Source organism: Ambystoma mexicanum, chromosome 3q (assembly GCF_040938575.1).
Source record: "Ambystoma mexicanum isolate Mex_15411 chromosome 3q, UKY_AmexF1_1, whole genome shotgun sequence".
Lineage (NCBI taxonomy): Eukaryota > Metazoa > Chordata > Amphibia > Caudata > Ambystomatidae > Ambystoma > Ambystoma mexicanum.
In genome coordinates this window covers 77037355-77052891 of record NC_090926.1, presented here as the reverse complement: position 1 = coordinate 77052891, position 15537 = coordinate 77037355, and the positions used below count along the sequence as shown (strand labels likewise).

The 15537-nt window shown below is 43.9% G+C and overlaps 1 protein-coding gene across 3 annotated transcripts in view; it reads right to left on the bottom strand.

Moving 5' to 3' along the window:
- Positions 1-15537, bottom strand: part of VDR (vitamin D receptor) — a 621180-nt gene that overhangs the window by 271514 nt on the left and 334129 nt on the right. For all 3 annotated transcript variants that reach the window (XM_069653184.1, XM_069653183.1, XM_069653185.1), the window contains one exon: positions 9070-9238. In XM_069653184.1, coding sequence (XP_069509285.1) covers positions 9070-9238 — 169 coding nt within the window. The remainder of the gene's footprint in view (positions 1-9069; positions 9239-15537) is intronic.

The following is a 15537-nucleotide window of genomic DNA, read 5'->3' as shown; positions in this document are numbered from 1 at the left end:
GGCTCGCGGTTGATGGCGCTGGTGAAAGTGCGCCCTGCCTGGCAGCCGAGGAGCCCGACCCTTCGGCGCTCGCAGTGCCCACGGACTCGCGGTGCTTTGCCTTCTGTTGGGCCCCCGTCGCCGGGGCACCCTCACAGGACTTAGAAGACCACTCAGACTTTTTCTTCTTCTCACCTGCAGGGCCCTTCTCCAGCCAGCTGGCGAGGCGGATCCGACGATCCCTCATAGTCTGTTCTGACAAGTTCTTGCAAAACGCACAGTCCTTTTCCATGTGCGTTTTGTCTTCGTGAAGGCAGTAGAGACATCTCGAATGCTCATCCTCCTTGAAAACATTTTGTAATCCGCATCCAGGGCAGTTCCTCAACAGCTTGGATCCGGGCGTCGAGCTTCCCGTGTCCTGGGCCATGTCCGCGAGGTAGGCCTCAGATCTTCTGGAATCCTCCAAGAAGCGTAACTCGACAAAACTTCGCCCTTGAGGGGCGTAGAAAATTCCGAAACGTGTCCCCGTTGATCGGAAGTAGAAACGGTGGAGCTTGAGGCTCGACTGACCGAAAAAATGAGATTAAACTCTTTGAAAAAACGCAAAACACAGTAAAAGCTCCAGAGCTATAGCACGAGGACTCCACTTGAACGTGCGGTAAAAATCTGAGGATGGCTGCCAGGGGAGGGGCTTAGAGAGAGGGCAGTCATTGGCTGGGGGCAGTATGACCCAGAGACCAGTGATTGGTTACTACTAAGAAAGTCAGAAATGAAACTGATACTGATTTTTTCTTTTACTGAGGAGACCCGGCCTGACGACGGGGAATATTCAAATGCATGTGAATCCATGTCGGACCCCATGCTGGAGAAGCACACATTCTCCAAGCAGAGGGTGGGGGGCAGGTCTCTCTCCTCTGCTAGTGCCCATCTTTGGAACAGCCTCTCTGCCCCTCTTAGACTTGAGCCACACGACTTAAAACTTTGCTCTTCTCTACCTCTGTCTTTCCTTTCAACGCTAATCCCCCCCCACTGCTGCTGTGACCAGTGGCTTGTTCATCATGTATCTCACAGGATACCAGATCCATCCTCCAAGTCAATACGGGTACCTCTCCCCCCAATGCACTGCCCTGCGGGCCCCTTCTTGATGGCTCGACATACCTCCATTGAGAGCCGCCTGTATTAGCATTGAGCCTGAAGTTCTCCTCCTTGGCTCCCCTTGGACCCTCCATCAGCACTTGTCCACCTCTATGCTCTTGCCAATGTTATTATTTCCCATGTTCCGCTCCCAATAAGCATTGTGGCACTTTAAAACATAATTATGTTGTATAAAGTGACTCGCAAATTCTCAAAATAAAATAAAACCTAGATACATACACCACATTGAAATCCTGGATGGCAGAAGGGGTCACTTTGAGTATACCAAAGGGCTAGAGACAAATTAGGTATGAGTACACAATGTTCTAAAGCCTCACCTTGTGGTGCTTCTGGCTACTTGGCATGAGAATAAACACACGGGGGACATATGTAGTGCGAGCATGTAATCCCACACAGTTTTGCCCGTTGGTACACAGGGCTGCTTCAGGTGCGCATGTGAGCGTGACCGGACATGCAGGAATTATAGTAAGAGGCATTCAATATATGCCCGAAATGTAGGGTTGCGAACAAACTAATCAAAGGAAGAACTGGGACATAGTAATGAATGTCATTAGGTTTGTAAGAGAATAGGAGTAGGGTATGATTTGAGCCATGAAAGAGTGCGGGAAGAGCGAAAAGGGGGTATGGATCTACTTTTCTTACAGTGCAAAAACAGCCCTGGAGTGAATTGCAATACATAATTTTCTGGTGCATTATCGCTTTCCTCTTGCGGCACATATTGTAAATCGCTTTTAACTGTCCTGCAAACCACGTGTCTGAAGCAAGGTCTTCTGTGTCCATTTTTTTGTGGCATTCTTTCTCCAAAACGTAACCTACCCCCTCTCTGGGTTAGTCCACTGGATATAGACTGGCATTGTTATTTGTCCTTGAATGAAATGCACCAAAAGTTTGAAGGACACAATGTGCCAAATACCCACATAGAATTGATAACATTGACTACATTGAAACTTTAGTTCCTATTTCTGAGATCTGTTGTTCTGAGTGGTTGTTCAGCGTGACATCAAGAGAATGGAACACCTTGAATTTATGTAAGCGCAACTTTATATAATATTTGGGTGACTGATGACTAACTATATGACGGACAAATGTACTTTTTGATGAAAAAATGCACATTGTACGTTATGTTATGTCGAAGGATATTTATTACAGCATGCTATAACAGCCTGAGTGTTGCACTTGAAGTTTTTTGTACCTTGCTCAATCATATATTTTGTGCATAGTTGTGAGTGGTTAGCTTGGCTATATTGTGGTAATGACTCCTCGAACACCAGCATCCACAACCTGTGTTCAGGCTAATTATGTCTACACCGCTTTGTCCCATGGCATATCCTGGTGTGCAGTCACCATCACATCCCTGGGCACCTTTAGAGGGCTACGGAGGTGAACCTTTTCCCTATGCCCGTGTTCTAATAAAGATTATGTGGGACGATCACCGGGAACCAATCTGTCATTCAGCGGTAAAAGCAATAAGGAGCAACCCAACAGTGTTTATGATGTAAAAACGAGCTGATGTGAAAGCGCTGCGTTTGAAAGTGAAACGACTCATTATCTTCTGACTAATGGAACATAGAAGACATGAAGCACAAGGATTAATCGATCGATGAGTGCAATTAGCATTTCATGAGGAACTTATACAAAAACAATCGAAGCATGCAATGTTTGCTAGCTATAACTTCCATTGGAAAACTATATCAATGTTTTCATGGACAGAATCTTTTCTTTTGAGCATTATGTGAAAAATAAAAGTACTTGTTATATTGCAGACTATTGCAGTTTTGTTCGAAATAATTGTTTTGTTCTCCGATTTGTGAAAAGAAAGAAAATGGTTGCGCTGTAAAGCGGATGTGTGTTTTTATCTTCCTGTTTCTGCGTTCGGTAAAGTTATAGCGTGGGTGATGACAGGGTACGTTTGGCTACGCTGGCCACAAACGTCATGAAAACAGGTGGAGCATATCGTTTGGAAAAGTGATGTCAGCTTGAGGGGCGGATGATCTGATTTAGTGCGGCAAGGGCACTTGAACTGAGGGCAATGTATCAACGGGTAAGATAAGCACAAGATGGCGCACAACCTGTTTTTGCATGTGTAAATGTGAGAAAAACTAAGGTAAGATGCACAGGAATTTGTTACAAGATCGATTAGAGTATGCTTAAAACTGCATGCCCGATCGATTGCGACAATATTTCGGGGCAACTTGCCCTTTAATGTAATTTATGTATGTTTGAATGAAAGCAGTCGCCCTTGGGATGCAAATGCAGCTCCTGGTAGCTGTTGGTGCCAAGCGCATATCCCTAGCAAAGCATATTTCTGAGCGTATGGAGGACAAGCTCATGCTGGTGGGGTCTGTGCCACCCATACTCGTGTAGAAATTTGGAGACAGAGCCACCATAACAGTAAAACTAATACCTGGAACTGCACAAAAACGGCAGTGTTGCCTGTTTGCCATAAAGAACTACATTAATAAGAAATGTGTAAAATATCAAAAAGTGCCCAAATTATTACAAAGATACAGTAGTATTTCATGACCAAAAATCACTGTACAAATACATTAAATACAGAAAAAAACAAGAACTACTCTTGCACTAACATTACTGTATTCCAGATCACAAAAAACGAATCTAGATCCAAATGATTTGGACGAATTATGCCAACAAAACACAACAAAAAGATCAATTGAAAATAAGATTTAATTTAAATGATTGCATCTTACTTTATTTTTTGACTGTGTGAAAGGTTAACTATAACGTGGTTTGATGAGGTTTCACCCTAGCTACACTATTTCTGGGCACAGCTTGACCAAAATGAGAATCAGTTCTGCAGGCCATGTTCAAGGCCAAATAAACAGCCTCTGTACTTCCACTAACACTCGGTGGAAACAAATTAAATGACAAGGTATTTGGCAATCTTTTAAATTGACCAAAAACATTGTACATTTTTACAGAGCCCACAGCTGTAACCAGCTGTACTGGAATAACTAGACTCAGTATGAACGAACAGACTAAGCCTGCATCCATGAATGATTCTTCTGCGCAGGGTCACTAGATTTACTGGGCTAGCTTATTTATCAGCAATGATCTGCTTATTGAGTAATGCAATGTCGGTTCACACTGTCTCAAAACTTTGAGGCAAAGCAACACAAGTCAAGTATTTACCAATGCACATACAATAACATAACACGCATGTTGAAGAAAGTGCTATGTAGGGGATTGAGTTTGGAAAAAATGTATTTTTGTGTTTTGCAAATTTTTAATGCACTTCACGTTTTCAAGTGGATCTAACACCCATATCCACAACTTTTTCTACTGCTGGAAAAGTGCATATTTTGGGTGCCCATTTAAGCGTATTTAATTGGGTTTCCACAGGTTTTAAAGGGTGAAGAATACCCAACCCTATCTACAATCCAATGCCCATTTCTACTGCTTCTGGAAAAACTCCTAGTCTGGGTGTCTTTTGTTAAGCAAATTAGTTTGTGTGCAATCCTGCCTGTGATTATATTAGGATTGCAAATGTATCACAGCTGACCAGATCACCATCGCACTCGCCTGCAAGTCTGTATTTGGAGCACATTTATTTATATTTCAATACCATTTTCTCCACTTTGTGCTCGAAGACTCTGCTGTTCCACATCCAATCTTAGCTAACCAGCAAATCCCACCACAGACACAGTATTCACTAACCAGGGATTCAGTGGAATATGCCAGAACCACTGCCAGCGATCATCCTATTTTCCAATGGTGGACAGATTAATTTTTCTTTTTGTATTAGTTCTATTTATTAATGTTTTGTATATTCTTGACATAGCATAACAATAAACCTATAACAAGCCATGTGTGACAGGCAATGCAGTCAGACCCTAATCAAATCTAATTGCTGCAATATTTGAATTAAAAAAAGATGTAATGCTCTGAATCCAATGGTTCCAGCATAACAAGAAGCTTAAGTAATCCAATGCAGGATCAAACATCTTTAGGGCTTACAATCTGTGGCAACATCTCTTTGTATGTTTCTTCATATTCATAAACCCATATTTACCGTTTAACACAGGCTTCATAAGGGGGAGAAGGACACATTTAAATCTGCACAATCGGTTTGTGCGCCTTTGGGACACTGATTTCGTACTCCCTTCATATCCCCATACTTTTCCTTCTTTTTCCACTCCTACACACATGCACATTGACGGTCCAGTCCAGTGCAGTATTGTAAATAGAGCAGGTTTTCCAGTAAACTGAGCTGCTTTCCCAAAGTTATCTGCCCACCTTTTAAATAAGCTAAGCGACTACAGCTCAGCAAAAGCGTTATATGTATGCAGATCACCCTCAGATGAGCCCGGTTTCTCTCCAGAAAATGTAAAGTTCAAAACAAAAGAATATTGAAAGTTCCTTTTAGTTCAAGAGGAAAACTGCTTCCTCTTGTTGCTGTAATCCACTCCTGGGGGAAATGGCTCCCTTCTAGAGGTCTCTCTCCACAGTCAAGATAACGCAAAATCCTAAGGACACAGGTCTTCCTTGGGATTCTGTTAACTGTCCTGTAATTTGGGCGTGGGTCTCACAGGACGCCTGGTATGCTCCACTGCCAGGTTTTCTTACTCATGGAAATGCAATTCAAAATCCCCAGGGACATGGGTCTTTCTTGGGATTCTCTTTCACAATTCTTTGTATACAGTTGACTGCTTGGTATACTCTTCCAGCAAGGATTTTCATACAACTTGCTCCACACACTTGACTTTGGTTCACACACTTTACTTTGCCCGATATATTCTCCTACTTGGACTTTCATGCAATGGCATCATACAGCGCGTGTTTGGTATTTTTGTAAAAAGTTTATTCAGCTTTCTTTACAAAAGATCTGGTATACTCCCTTGCCAGATCTTATGCACAAGGTCCCTTTGGTTTCTCTCTTTTGACCCCTCCCCCCCCCCAAGCCTGTATTGTGGGTACCAGACCCCAATTCCACTGTATAGGGCCTTCATTCTCTTGCCCGGCAGTGAGTCAATGTCTCAACCCTTTCCCTGGGCTCACCAGTTCGTTTCCTGCGCTTCTGCAGCTTTCCCAATTCAACGTCAGTTGTTTCTTTGGCTCTCACGTCTCTCGTGGCCACTGAAAGCACCTCCGACAGATGTTCAGTCTTTGGTCGGCGTTCCAGCTCCCTCAGCACTCAAAGCACAACTTGCTTCCTCACGTCCTGCCACGGCCGAGCTGCCCTGAGCACGTTGCCTGGTTTCCTTTGCACTACTTTCTGCCGTTCGGACTTCAGTGATGCCGTCGGTAACTTACTCTGCCTTGCACTGGAGAACACCAGGTTTCCCTTCCTGGCATGGTTTTCAACCGTGCCGGGCCAACTGGATTGTCCCAACAACTAAACCGCTGGTATTGGTTTTCTTTAGGAGTAATCATTACTATTCCTCGCCTCGTCCTCTTCTCAATTTCTGTCATGTTGTTTTCGATGTGATATTGAGGAGGCTGGTGTTGGTTCTCTTTAGGAGTAATCATTACTACTTCTTGCCTTTTCCTCGTCTCAGTTTCTGTCATGCTGTTTTCCCTGTGGTATTGAGGAGACCAAGGTTTATTTTTGGGAGTAATGAGTACTATTCCTTGCTTCTTCCTTGTCTCAGTTCGTATCATACTGTTTTTCATGTGGTATTGAGAAATACTGGCTACAGCTGTTGAGGGAGGTTGTTACAATAAGCCATCAAGGCATGTGGAAGGGAGGGAACATCCCTAAAAAGGGAACAGGGATATGTGACTTCATCTGACAATGCCATGCCATCCTCCTTAAGGTCGCCTGCCCCCCATGTGGACCTGCCTCATGTAGCCACCCGAAGGGTCAGGATAAGGTAGCGGCTGCCATCCCCAGGCCACATGAGGAGAAGCTACCTCTGGGGAAAGAGTGATAACATAATCAGATTCATCACAGCCCCCACTGTCACCAGCTGAATGTCACAGAATGTCATGGATTCAAATGGCTTATGAAGAATCAAATAACATTTAAACGACAAACAGGATGGCATTTACTAATGGGTCAACTTAAAGGATTTAGGGAAAAAAGAGTGATGTACATACAGCTGGGGTAACCTTATTCTGTAACACGCAATGACAATTCGCCAGGACCCAACACTATGAGGAAGCATAAGTGTTGTTGTAGAACTGCCTGAGGGATAGGAATATTTCCAAAAAAAGCCTTCAATGACTAAATAAGCTTCTCTGATGTAAACTACGCACACTGAAGCACTAAGCATTTTTACTGAGATGAGCAGCCTTCCATTTAGGTAAAAAATACACGGGGAAAGAGAAAACTCAGATGTCAGAAGCTAAACCTGCTGGATTCTGTTTTTCCAATATACATGTGGAAACAGTTGTTTTGGAACTGTGTACTCCTTGCTTCACTGGGCAAGGAAAAGATCATGCATCATCTTGAAGTTGAAGCTCAAATATCCAATTTGTGATCAGTTTTCTGCTTATTGGTCCAGTCAACTACAAGTATACATTGATTTGAGTGCCCAACATATAGCACATACATTTTCAGTGAACAGACCAGGCATCTATGGAGTGTACCTGTTTTTGTTATTTGATGGTACCAATCCAAGTGCCATCTTTTTAAATGTTAGTGTGCTTTCAAACGAGGATACTATCAGTTCTGAAGCCAGGAGTTAAGGTGAATGTTTGCACACACAATCTAATCTTTCAATGTGGTGTTTACACTGTATGAAAATGCCTTGCATGAGTTCTGTTACCCAATGCCCTGTGGGTCAGATTATTCTGATGAATGGGCAGAGAAATGGCAAATAAGGTTTTATGGAAATACATTATTAGAAACACTTGGGTCATAACAAAGCACCAGTTACTTCTAAACTGAATGGGTTTACATGCACAATACAAGTGATGGGAATTATTTGGGAGGGATAAAATACAGGTTTTACAAGCACTAGTCTGTCCACATTTAGTATGTGGTGTTTTTGGCTGATATACATGCTGATATACATGCAAACATACAAGCGATCAGCTCAAAAAAAAGGCAAGGCAGACCGGAATTACAAGTGGAGGAAGGGCACCCAGCTGTGGGGATTTTCCAGAGAAAACAAATGATTAGGTTAGGGGGATAGCTCAGTTTGTCTTAGAAGCAAGACAACGCAGTGCAACAGGGGGTTTGAATCCCGTGCTTTACAAAAAATCTCTGGTATTAAGCGCACTGTAAAAGAACAATTTAATTATAATCTACAAAAGACATGTGAAGATATAAGTGGGTGTGCAATTTGAAAGTTTGGCCAGCAGCTCATTCCAACAGAGAGAGCTATAAATTGATCTCAGAGTATTAAAAGCTAAAGAAAATCCCAATATTTTTGTAATTTCCAGAGTGGAACAATAATTCGGAATGTCTTCATTCAAAGTAGCAGCTTTATCATTGTCACTATTTTACATTTTAACAAAAATATACCTCAAATTGAGGAATATTCACAATTAGAACACAGGACCAGTCATTAAGGTTAATTATCTGAGCAAAAAACAAGTGTATCACAGATTCCCTGCAAATATGGTACCCTCCCAACCACAGTCAGCTGTCCATAGCCAAGCTAAAAGCATTGCCAGAAAGTGCTATGCTATTTCCAGAAGTACTATTAAGGATTCAGGGACTTTCAGATTGTGCTATTTGTCAGGAACTTGTTTTCAGTTTGATTTTTTATCAAACAAAATTTGCTAAAATGGCATGTAGAAAACCAAAACGTTAGTGGACTCTGATTTCTAGCAACCAAAATACAGTAAACAAACAAATATCTAAAAAACTGTTACAAATTGTAAATACAAATTTAAAAAAAAAACGTTTATGAGGCAGGGAATGTATTTAACAGGCTCAAGAAACATCAAACTCATGGAAAAGGGGTAAGAGAAAACAATCACTATTACACTGTTTCAAACAGGAATATATATTGGGAAAATGCTCACCTGAATCCAGGAATCATTTTGGCAAATCCAATAACTTTCTGTATACTATAGCTTACAAGGTCCGCCAAATGAGGCAACATGGACAGTTGAGGCTCGCCAGGTGCAGAAGAACCATCACTTTTGTTCTCCGTCAACATCAGGCTACTGAAAAAGTTAGGTTCAACACAATCTGCAAGTAAAACATAGGTCACATTATTTTATTAGCTCCATACTGTAGTATCCCTTATTTATTGTTGATATGAAGTCAGTAGTGGAAAATTAACAAAGCTATAGAAGACACACGACACTTGGGTCCACCCATTATTCTTTCGCCTTCTTATACCGTCCATCCTGACCCAAACAGGTTAGTACATTGTGAGCCTCAACCAGTTAGAAATATTCATACATGGCTAATAAATACAATACTACCCCAAGAGGGTGAAGATATTCAGGGTGGGTGTTGAATGTGAAAGTGTGCATTATCTAATAAGTGCAATAATGAACTGAGCAAACATCTGAATGGGCTAAATTTGGGTGTGCCAAAACCATCATTTATATTTGTGCAACTACTAGTTGATTGTTGGGTGTCCTGACCCACGTTTAAGCTATCATGCTACAACATTTGGTGCTGTGGGCTTAGAAAATTCAAGATGGCGGAAAACCCACATGTGCGCCGAAATCCAGGAAAGCTGCGCAGTTTGTGCGCACACCAAAATGGTTGCCTCACTTGCCACCCACCAGTGCGAGAATGAAAGGCCGGGTTGCCATGAGGGAAATGGGTTGCCAAAGGAAAAACAGTAGCGCCGGTTAGCTTCAAAGCGCCTAAAACCACCATTGGACTACCCGCACAGTAGTCTGAAACCATTGGGAATGGCAATGCTGATTGCCAAATGCAACCTAGAATTGTGGGGAATTCATTTCTTAAATCCCAAAAATGGGTGCAGTACCAGTACTCACCACTATCCAAAAGCCGGCGTTTTAAAACCACCCTGTGTTTCTCTGAAGGCAGGCTCAAAATGCCTATTTTCAAACATTGCAACATGTGCAAAATATTCACTGAACACCAGCAGACATTTGGCAGAATGAGGTTTTGTGTGCTTACAAAATCTGGGAAATGAAGAGCCCAAAACAATGCTTATAACAAAACTGCTATGGAGTCAGCAGTTTAAGTTGCACTGGATTTTAAGACACTAAAATCGAAAATGTTTAGATTAAATGAGTGACCTATGTTCGGTGTCACATGCCTTTGTAACTGTTGAAATGTCATAGTTTTGCACTTAGAATCAGCATTCTAGCTGCATGTGTAAAATTGCAAGTTAATTTAAAAAGCAACAAAAAACATGACAGTTAGCTGAAAGTCTGGCTTAAGGAACTTGATTTTGCTTGACAGCTACCCCCATCAGGAGTGAAACTTGAGTCACAACTGTGTTCCCAGGCCTATCTGCCTTTTGCTGGCCACACTAAGGATATGCCATCTATCTGATAATTGAATTACCTGTGCTCTACAGGAGCTCTGAACAAAGCCTGTCTTGACTCAGGCAAAGGTTTTATTACAGCGGTCGTAAAATGTAGCTTCCTCTTGGCAGAAGCTGGGAGGGGCACTGCCTGTGAGAGCAAGCTGGCTTGGCAGAACTGGATAAACCAGTATTTCCACCATGTGACCTGGGAAACCACACCCCTTTGTAGCCAGAATATTGTTTAGAAAAAGATGAATAACTCATGGTGCGGACATGTGAAAATTTTATAAATGATACCATAATTCTTGTGATTTTTCTGCCCACAGTTTAAGAGGTTTTTAGAACCGGTGGTATGTTCAGGGGGGTGTTAGCGGAAAAGTGGATATTACTCTAAATGTATGCATGTTAAAAATCTGAAACTTCATCAGTTAATGTCCATACTCCCTGCGCACATGTATGTAAAGTTGGGTCAATGTCAGAAATTGAAAAATCAGTTAAAAAGTCAATTATGTGCCATTTCTGAATGCAAGCTCTTAGAAACAGCAGATTTGGACAGAGACATGGCTAAATTCAGCCACACCATGTATATGTAATTTCAGACAACTGTGTAACTCTGAAATATGTATTTTGATTATATAGATTTGGGAGCACAGATGACAGGGGAGGTTTTTCAAGAGATCATAAATGGATGACATCACTCTGACTCACAGTTCCTTCCCCAATCAAGTGAGGAATGAAAGCTGGACCAATGACAAGTGAGAGGGGCAAGTTTAGTTATGACCAACACACACACCCACTTGCAGAACATATAAATGGACCACTGAAACTTAGGTAGAGACTCTTCAAATCCATTTGCAGCTGGAAGCTCTGCCGGGAAAATCCATACCTTGCCTCCATCAAACCTCCAGAGAGCCAAACTAGAGACTTCAATCTATCCAGAACCAGAGACCCAGACCAGACCAGCAGAGTAGAGCTGACCTGTTAGCAGAACCAGAGAGAGAGCAGACCCAGATCACTGTGAAGTGCAGAGACCAGAGTCCCCTTATAGTTTTACCGCAATCGCGGAACACACATCCGCGAATTTTACCGCGATTTGCAATTTCTTCACGTGTAAAAAGCTGCTGCTGCTTGCCTTCCATTTGCCAGAAATTCGTTTAACCTGCTAATCATCCCTGAATCATTGCTAGTGTGAGCCTGGACTAATATTAACTAGATACCACTCACCCTGAACTTCTAGAGGGAATTAAAAGCAAATTTAGCATATTTTTCACTCCATTTCCAGCACATTTAAAAGCATTTTGCCTGTGTTTTCAACTTCTGTAGTCTAAGCTTGCTGGGGATTGAACTGAATTACGTTGATTGCATTTCTGAGAACTGTGTGCCTTCCTCCCATTTCCTTGCATTGCATAAAGAGGGGGGGGAGTGAATAGCCAGAGAAAAGTGATTACATTGTTTGGTTGAAGTCATATTGAGTATTTTCTGTACTGCATTCATTGAATATTACATCCACCTGAGCTTACATAAAGCATTCTGTACCACCTTCTTCTTTCGTTCCTATTCACCTGTGTGCTACCTTATCCATTTTATGTCAACTCCTTATTGATTATAGAGAAGCGTGTTAGTGCCAGATTCTCTGTTGTTAATATTTATCATATCAGATTAAGTGTGATATTCAATTATTAATTTATTATAAAGTGTGATATACATATCTATTGTTTAAATTATCGAATAAACCTTTTAATTTGCAAACCAGAACTACTTCTTGGCTCAGTGGGGTCAGGGGGATTCCAAGAGAGGGGTGTTATATAGGGGTAGTCATCCAGAACGCATGAACTGGACATAAAGGTATATCAATAAGGGTTTTCATTCAGTACTATAAACTAGGCGCTGACTTAGCTGTAGTGTTGAATTGAATCCTCTTACAAATTGGGGGCTCGTCCGGGACGTTTGGGTTAGAATACCACTTGTGCAGCTTAATACAGTGTGCTAACTGACGGGATACATACATCCGGTCGGATCACCACGCTGCAGTACGCTGTGAAGCATTCCTCAAAAGGGACACTCCAAGAAAAGTTCTGTTCTGCAAAAATAAAATACTAACTTCTGTAAGTCAGGACAGAGACCAATCTCTAGAATGACGACCTTGGTAGATATGAAAATAGCCAGAGAGCACTTCTTACATAAACTATTTGTGAGAGGTGAATGGGCTGAGCAGGGCCAGGATGCCTGGTTGCAGGCCATCACGCGACAGGTCACTGAAACAGGGTCAGACTTATGGAGAGATCAGGGTCCATTACATGTGGCCCTGAGTGAACTATATATGGCTCCTAAAGCCAAAGAGGAACACAATAAGATTGCCAGGATAGCAGCATACCTGTACCTATATATGGGAGACATGCAGGATAGATGTGCTGAAAGCCAAAATCTGGCAAATAGGCAACAGGTGGTGTTAGAGAAGGTCCAATCTGACCTGGTCTCTTCTGAGCAGAGGCTGCAGGGGAGCCAGGAGTCAGAAAATGACAGCAGGCAGTACATCATTAAAATAAAAGAGGATATGGGCATCCTACAACAGGAAAAGACAGACCAGGATACCAGATTTCTGGCCCTGCAGAAGGAGCACCAAGACAGTTTGGACTCCTTACTGCAGAACCAGAAAAAGTTGGAGCAACAGATCAATTTCAACAGGGCATGCGCGGAGCAGGTAGTCACCCTGCAAAGCCAGCTAGATAGAGAGAAAGAGGAGAGCAATAAACTGATTCTGAAAGACCTGGATATCCAGGCAGAGTTTGATCAGGAGCGCCAGAAACCTGGTGCCTTCCAAAGGCAGGCAGAGGGACGACCTGGCGGCACAAATGCAGGCTCTTAGTCAGGAAAGAGACGCCATAGGCCAGGAAGTCTGCCATTTAAAAAGGAAAATGGAAGAAAATCACCTGGCCCTCCAGGGGCTGGGTGACCTCCAAAAAGAAAACCAGAACTTGTTAGAGCACACCAGGAGGGTGGAGGATGCTCTAGCAAGAAAGGAGCAGGCCAATAGGGACACAGCTCAGGAGGTAAACCTCCTGCAGCAAAGACTGGCCCAGTTCTCCAGGACCAACCAGGAAGCACAGAAGGAAAATGAGGCCCTCTGTCAACACAATGATAGGCTCCAACAACAGGTAGCGATGCAGGAGAGACTGATAGAGTCTAGTAAGGCCTTAACTGAGGAACTGAAGGCACAAATGCAGGCTCTTGCATTGCAACAGGGAGCAGGGGCGGATAGAGATGAGGTTCGCTGGGAAATGGAAACTCCGGAGCATAACCTCAGGAGCCCTAGTACCAGAGGCCCTCATACCTCTCAGTCCCTGGACTCTGCCACCCCCATGTCCCCTGGCGCACGTGAGCACAGGGCCACAGGGATGGCAGATTACTATCCAGCTAAGAGTATGGGGCTCATAGGCCAGTACCACCCAGGAATGGAGGGGTGGGCATCCGGGTATGGGCACCCAAGTACAGTACAGTTCAGTGGGGAACCCCAGGAGAGTAGGCCCCTTAAGGGCATCCTGAAAACCTCTGCCCAGTTAGGTCAGTGGGGGGGTACCCATCAAATCCTGGCAGCAAGGAGGAATCTGAAGACTCCTCTGAACTGCGCAGGACACAGGAGACCAGGTCCCCACATTCTGCCAGCCATTCCCAGGCTCGCAGAATCCGGGAAAACCTGGAAGAACAGACGGGAACCTCTGGGAGCAGTGCCTCCGAGTCCGAGGACGAATGGACAAGGGTTACCCGAACCAAAAAGGCCAATAAGGCAAAAAGGGCCTTGCTTAAGGACCCCTTAAAGCAGATTAAGGCGATCAGGAGCGTCATCACGCCTTACCATAAGAACGCTAAGTATTCTGTTTGGGAGCACTTAGAGTTGTTTGAACAAATGATGGAGACTTTCCATTTGAAGGACAGCCAAAGCTGTATTCAATATGTAAAGTGGACCTTCTCCCCGGAATACTCCAGTTTCTTTGCGGGGCTGGAGGACCAAAATCATTTAAGATGGTCCACCTATAAGGCGGCCATCCTGAAACATTTTTCCATTCATAGAAATCCTCAAGAGGCTCGCAAGGCAGCCTACAATTTGCAATGTGGGGAGGATCAGGCCCCACAAGAATTTGTGCAGGAGTTAAAGCGTGCTTTTGCACAGACCACAAGAAGGGTGCGCACGGATAGCAGAGAATTTATTAATACGTTTTTCCATGCCTTGCCCAAATATATCATGACCCAGCTCGTGAGGGATTTTCACGAGAAAAGATCTTTAGACTGGGTCATTGAACAGGCTACCCGGATCTATGAGGTGCAGAAACCGGTAGATAGCAAAAGTAATGCCCAGAAAAACCCCAAAGCCAACAGCACCCCTGCTGCTGCCAAGGTGGCAGAGGTAAAGGTCACCCCCGTTTTGGATTTGGAGATGGGGGAGCCTAAAAACCTACCTGCACCTAATAATGCTAGGCCCAGGAGGTCCTCGGGTCAGTCACAGACAGGGAGCCAAGGAGGCAGCCCCACAAATGGGGTCCCTCGCTCTCCTGATTATGTAAGTCCCCGTTACAAGGGAAATCGACCCATCCTGGGTTATGTGTGGACTCCTCCAGCCCAAGGGGGGGATACAGCCAAGCACCTAACCCAGGGAACTTCCCTCCATACTTCCCACAGGAGGGCAGAAATTTACCAATCGGGAGAGGGGAGGCCAAGGGTGGAGGGGTACCCAAATCTTCCCAACCCGGGGTATTACCAGAGGAGGGACAGCTACCCTTCCCGGGATCAGCCCAGGGGAGAAAACAGGGCCCCGTATCAGCCTGAGCGGGTTTCCCAGTTAGAGCGCCAGGTTCAAAACATGGCGCGGGATCTGGGTCACATACTGAGGGCTCAGCAGAACCCTCAGATGGGCGTGCCGGCGCAGAACGCACCCAACTCTGGACCTGGTGCTCCAGAACAATGACGGGGGCAGCACCCCGATAACTCACCGGTTCCCAGGGAGGAGGCACAAGGGGAAGGGGGGTGTAAAGCCTTG